Source organism: Bidens hawaiensis, unplaced genomic scaffold, assembly GCF_021521415.1.
Source record: "Bidens hawaiensis isolate Kalapana, Puna unplaced genomic scaffold, B.hawaiensis_p1.1 tig00025964_1, whole genome shotgun sequence".
Classification (NCBI taxonomy): Eukaryota; Viridiplantae; Streptophyta; class Magnoliopsida; order Asterales; family Asteraceae; genus Bidens; species Bidens hawaiensis.
The window spans coordinates 155,721-160,964 of record NW_027494164.1 but is presented as its reverse complement, the minus strand read 5'-3'; the positions used below and the strand labels follow the sequence as shown (position 1 = coordinate 160,964).

The window sequence follows — 5,244 nt, the reverse complement described above, 5'->3', positions numbered from 1 at the left end:
TTAACTCAATCACACCACCTAAAATGCATACATACACACACTTTCCAACATTCTTGATTTCTTCTTCCCCCTTGATAACTTTCTAAAGTCAACGTACACATCAATTATACAACCTTAATCAATTTCAACAAATTCCAATCATAATCAATTTCTAATACATCTATATTGGTTGTTATGACTCATATATCAACTCTTAACACCTATCATCAACGGGGCCTCATAAATTATTATTATTATTATTATTTTTTTTGGGGGGGGGGGGATAGGAAATTGTTTCGGGTCAATATTCTTGACTAGCTTATGTGAAACCGGATTTTAACTGTGAAAGAGAGCACTTCATGTTATCAACGTGAAGAAATGACCTATCGGGTGGCAAAGTATACAATTTGCCAAGAGCCAGAGAATATTAGTATTCCAAATGATTCCTACAACAATGTTTGCCATAACTCGATGTTTTGATTTACATCAGAAATATATTTTACGTACATGAAATTATTTCCTAATACTCACAATGTTTTTTTTCTACAAATACATTAATATACACTGTCTTGTTTCTATTAGTTATTGATTTTACACCCCTATGTTTTCCTCAGGCTTGTTGCTATGGGTGCCGTTTTAGGACGGCTTTGGGGTGCCCTTGGCGCTGAACACTGCCGAGGGGCACCGTTTAGGGGGGCGCCGAAAGGGGGGGGGGGAGGGGGCTTGGAACGATGGGGGCGGATAGTGAAAAGAGGTGGGGCCCTCCTCCTTTTCACTCTCTCTCTCTCTCAAAATTTGAAATCTCAACCTTATTAACATATAAATGAAAATTTTCAAATTTAAAATGATAGATATTTAATTGATTTTAATATTTTGGAAACGTTTTATTAAAATTCGCTTCTAATTTAGTATTTACCTTTTCATGTATACAAAGAAACAACAATATAAAAAGGCAAAATCATCTTAAAACAAAGCCCAATTTACCATAAATACTAGTGATTCATTCTTTTCTAAATAATTAATAGAATCACACCATTTCTTCACTTGCTAGTCCAAAAAATTAAAATAAAAAACAAGGAACACTTCTATCGTCTATACCAATTCCCACCACTTCGATCCAAACGTCTATTAACATTCAAACATTAGCCTTTTGTGCCGGAGGTTTTCCACCACCGTTGATAACTATTCTGCCACTATCATCCGGCGACTTCCTCTTCGGTTTAGCCTCTTGCAACATTGACACTACATCTCTCATTGAAGGCCGGTCAGCCGGGTTTCTACTTGTACATAACATTGCCACCTTCAGCACGAGCAACATTTCTTCCCTAACCAAACTACACGAACCACCCGCATTTACATCCAACACCTCCTTCGTACCCTCTTTGGTCTTGACCTTTGACCGTACCCAATCATTTAGGCTATTTCCCTCCCCGAATTCTGAATCCACCGATCTTTTTCCACTAATAAGCTCCATTAACAAAACCCCATAACTGTATATATCACTTTTCTCATCGACTTGCAAAGTGTATGCATATTCTGCATAATTTAAATGCTTCAAAAGTGTAATAGTTTACATAAAAGCTCATACCATACCAAACCAAATTAATTTTAACATAGTAAAATGTCATGAAAAAACGAAAAAATTACGAGGCTAATTTTTATATATTAAAGTCCCTAAACGTGCCGAGTTTTGATCAATTTATGGGTTAACAGGTCATTAAAAAATCACTATACACATATTTTTTACTGAGTTTCAAATATATCACATATGAACATTGGTTGAATAAAATAACAAGATAATAATAATAATGTAAAAATCATACCAGGCGCAATGTATCCATATGAGCCAGCAATCACCGACATTGATTCATCACAATGAATGAGCTTAGCCACCCCGAAGTCGGCCACTCTCGCTTCCATCTCAGCATCCAGCAAAATATTACTCGGTTTCAAATCACGGTGAACAACCACCGGATCACAATCATGGTGAAGGTAACAAATCCCCTGAGCCACCCCTAACGCGATCTTATACCTTGTGAACCAATCCCCCACCAAGTTGTCACATTTACCCCTCCCATGCAACAAATCATCTAAACTTCCATTAGGCATGTATTCATAGAGCAGCATGGTACATTCTTTGTTGCTGCAACACCCCAACAGTCTAACAATATTCCTATGCCTTACACTACCCAACACCTCCACCTCAGCCAACACGCCTTTCCTCCGTCGGATCGTCTCTTTATTCTTTCCACGTAGTTTCTTAACCGCTATGATCTCGCCACCTGGCATTTCAGTTTTGTACACGGTTCCAGTAGATCCCGTCCCTATGATCTTCCCAGTCATCGATAAGCTCTCGACCACATCTTCAGCTGTGAAGTTTAACCGCTGGAAGGCGGTTAGCTTCCACGGCGTGGTCTCCGTTTCTTCCGTCACCAACCTTTGCTGGTAGGTTGCACGGAAGAAACGGATTCCTGCAAAAAGAATAAACAGGGCGACACCAAACGCTGCAGCCATAATCCACATGATTGCTCCATTGGACTTCTTTGGATAACTTTGTTTCACCTCTGCTTCCATTTCGACCTTGCAGGGTTTATGAATAACCTTGCCGCATAGTCCTTCATTGCCAGTGAACGACGACGGATGGAGGCTCGAAAACGCGGTTCCAGAAGAAGGAAGAGGTCCGGTGAGGTGATTGTACGAAACGTTGAACGCTTCTAGCGAAGGACAGTTACTGAAACTAGAAGGAATCTTTCCGGTGAGTAGATTATGCGACAAATCAACTTCTGCTAACTCCGGAAGAGATGAAATCTCCGACGGAATAACACTTGAAATCGAATTATTTCGTAAATTCAACGAAACTAGCTTCACACAATGATCAATATCAGTAGGTATTCCCCCGCTCAAATTGTTTCCTTCGATTTCGATTTTGTAGAAGTTTACACAGCTACCGAATTTAGGTATTTCACCTCTTAGTTTACTAAAGCTTGCTGAAAAAACCTGTAGACTCGGTGAATTCCAGATGTTTTCCGGTATCGCGTCGTGAAAGGCGTTTCCCGATACGTTTAAGTACTCCAGATTAGGAGCATTGGCCAAATCGGATGGAAACGGTCCAGTGAAACTGTTCTTACTCAACTCCATAAACGATATATTCGGTAAGCTTCCGAATCCAACCGGAATTGAGCCGTTTAGATTATTGTCTTGAATCCGAAACCGTAACAACGAAGTGCAATTCGCGAGTGATGGTGGAAGACTGCCGGAAAACTCGTTAGAAAACATAATTACTTTCTGTAAAGTGTTGCCGAGGCAGAGATTAGGCGGAATTGGACCGGAGAGATGGTTCGAGGACACGTCGAGTCTCTGTAACTTGGAATTCGAACCGAGCTTTTGCGGTAACAATCCCGTTAGAGAATTGTTCCAGAGAAACAGATATTGAAGCATCGGAAGCTCACCGACACCTTCAGGTATGCTTCCGGTTAGATTATTATTCATTAGACTCAATATCGTAACATTCTTCAGATCTGAAATTTGTTCCGGAATCCCACCGGAGAAGTTATTATCCGACAAATCAAAAATGCTTACGGATTTCAGTTTCCAGATATCCTCCGGAATCTCACCGTGAAAATTGTTTCTAAAAACATACAACGTCTCAAGCTTCGTCAAATTAGTAACACTGATCGGAAACTCACCGGAAAGATTAGCGTTAGAAACATCAAGGAACGTCAGGCTATTCAACGACGTAAACTCCACCGGAAGCCCGCCGGAAAACGCGTTGTATCCGATTTCCAAATGCTCTAACGACGTTAACCGCCCTAACTCCGCCGGAATTTCGCCGCCGAGAACGTTACCGGCGAGTTGCAGAAACTTAAGCCGCTGAAAACCGCCGTAACTCGTCGGAATCTCACCTTCAAAATAGCTTCCACCGAGATTCAAATGCTCGAGATACCTTAATCGTACAAACTCCGTTGGCAATGGGCCGACGAAGCTGTTACTATACGCGTCAAAGTACGTAAGGAACTTGAGCTTCAAAATCCCCGGTGGAAACCGTGAACTGAAGAGATTATGATTGATATCCAAAACTTGAAGCAACGGAATCTCGAATAACGCGGTTGGAAGGGGACCGGTGAACTGGTTCCCACTAATATTCAAGTAACGTAAAGCGGTTAAGTATTTTATACTCTCCGGAATAGTCCCAGAGAGGTTTCTGTCAGAGATATCCAATGAAAGCACCCGGTTTGTGTCTACGTCACAAACGACACCTGGCCACAAGCACCAAACGGTCTCGGTTTCGGTTTTGGGTTTAGCGGCTCCCCATTCATGAAATGTATTGAGCGGGTCTTTTAACGATGATTTAAGAGATAATAAGGAAAGAAGCTCGGTTGGAAGAGCGGTTGAGAAGGAGCAAAAGAACATAAACATAAACATAAACAGCAAGTGTGGTGGAGTAGGAGTAGGAGAACGGTGGTCCATGAAGAATGAGAATGAGAAAGAATTGAAAAGAGAGTGAGAATAAAGAGGGGTTTATATGGTTGGTGCTTTTTAGGAATGATGCAGAGGATGATTCATGATGATTGTGCTGTTGAGTGGGGTTAGTTTGGTGTCAAGAAAGAAAGAACCCACGCTCTCCAACCGGTATGTCTTCTTTCTTTCCTTATTATCACTCTCACACACACTTCTATTCATTCACACCTTCCTCTTTTCCCTCTTACTTTTTCTTTTCAAATTTTCCTTCTTTTTTTACTTTTTTTTTTTATTTTTATTTTGCCTCACATGATGTTTTCCGGTTTGTATTCACAACAAATGTTGCATGTTATAGTTATCAACTATTAAAGTTAATTGTATATATCGAAATAGTTAAAATAATTAAATTACATTTTTTAATGTTTTTATTTTGTGTATACAGCTAAAAAGAACAATTATAATAAAAAAATAAAATTTTAAAGATGTATCATTTTTAACGACTTTGTGATTAACGTTTTCTGAAAAATGTATTGAATGTTATTATTTTTTATATATTGATTTAAGTAAATAACACTCACGCCTTGCATACTTTGTGTTACTGATTTACATAAATCATCTCTAGACATAACATGAGAAAAATTACAAAGTCGGTGTTAATGTTAATAGTTAAAATCGTTATAAAAACGTCAGATATTGAAATTTTAAAAGAATGTATTTTTTATATTGAAAGTTTAAAAGATTCTGCTTTTTATGTGCTGAAAAGGGTTAAATGGACCAAAACATATGAGCTATATTAGTAAGTACTCT

General features: G+C 39.1%; 1 protein-coding gene across 1 annotated transcript; it reads right to left on the bottom strand.

The window, feature by feature from the left end:
- Positions 1 to 1,084: 1,084 nt before the first annotated feature.
- Positions 1,085 to 4,446, bottom strand: LOC143572541 (uncharacterized). Its single transcript, XM_077057679.1, has 2 exons — positions 1,803 to 4,446; positions 1,085 to 1,515 (listed from the first exon to the last, which is right to left on the bottom strand). Exons 1-2 carry the CDS (start codon positions 4,444 to 4,446, stop codon positions 1,115 to 1,117), a joined length of 3,045 nt encoding a protein of 1,014 aa, XP_076913794.1. The 3' UTR covers positions 1,085 to 1,114.
- Between the last annotated feature and the right edge of the window lie 798 nt (positions 4,447 to 5,244).

Coding starts and splice junctions, on each gene's coding strand:
- LOC143572541 (XM_077057679.1), bottom strand. CDS start 4,446: ATGGACCACCGTTCTCCTACTCCTACTCCACCACACTTGCTGTTTATG. Junction 1,516..1,802: donor ATATGGATACATTGCGCCTG/GTATGATTTTTA, acceptor TAAATTATGCAG/AATATGCATACACTTTGCAA.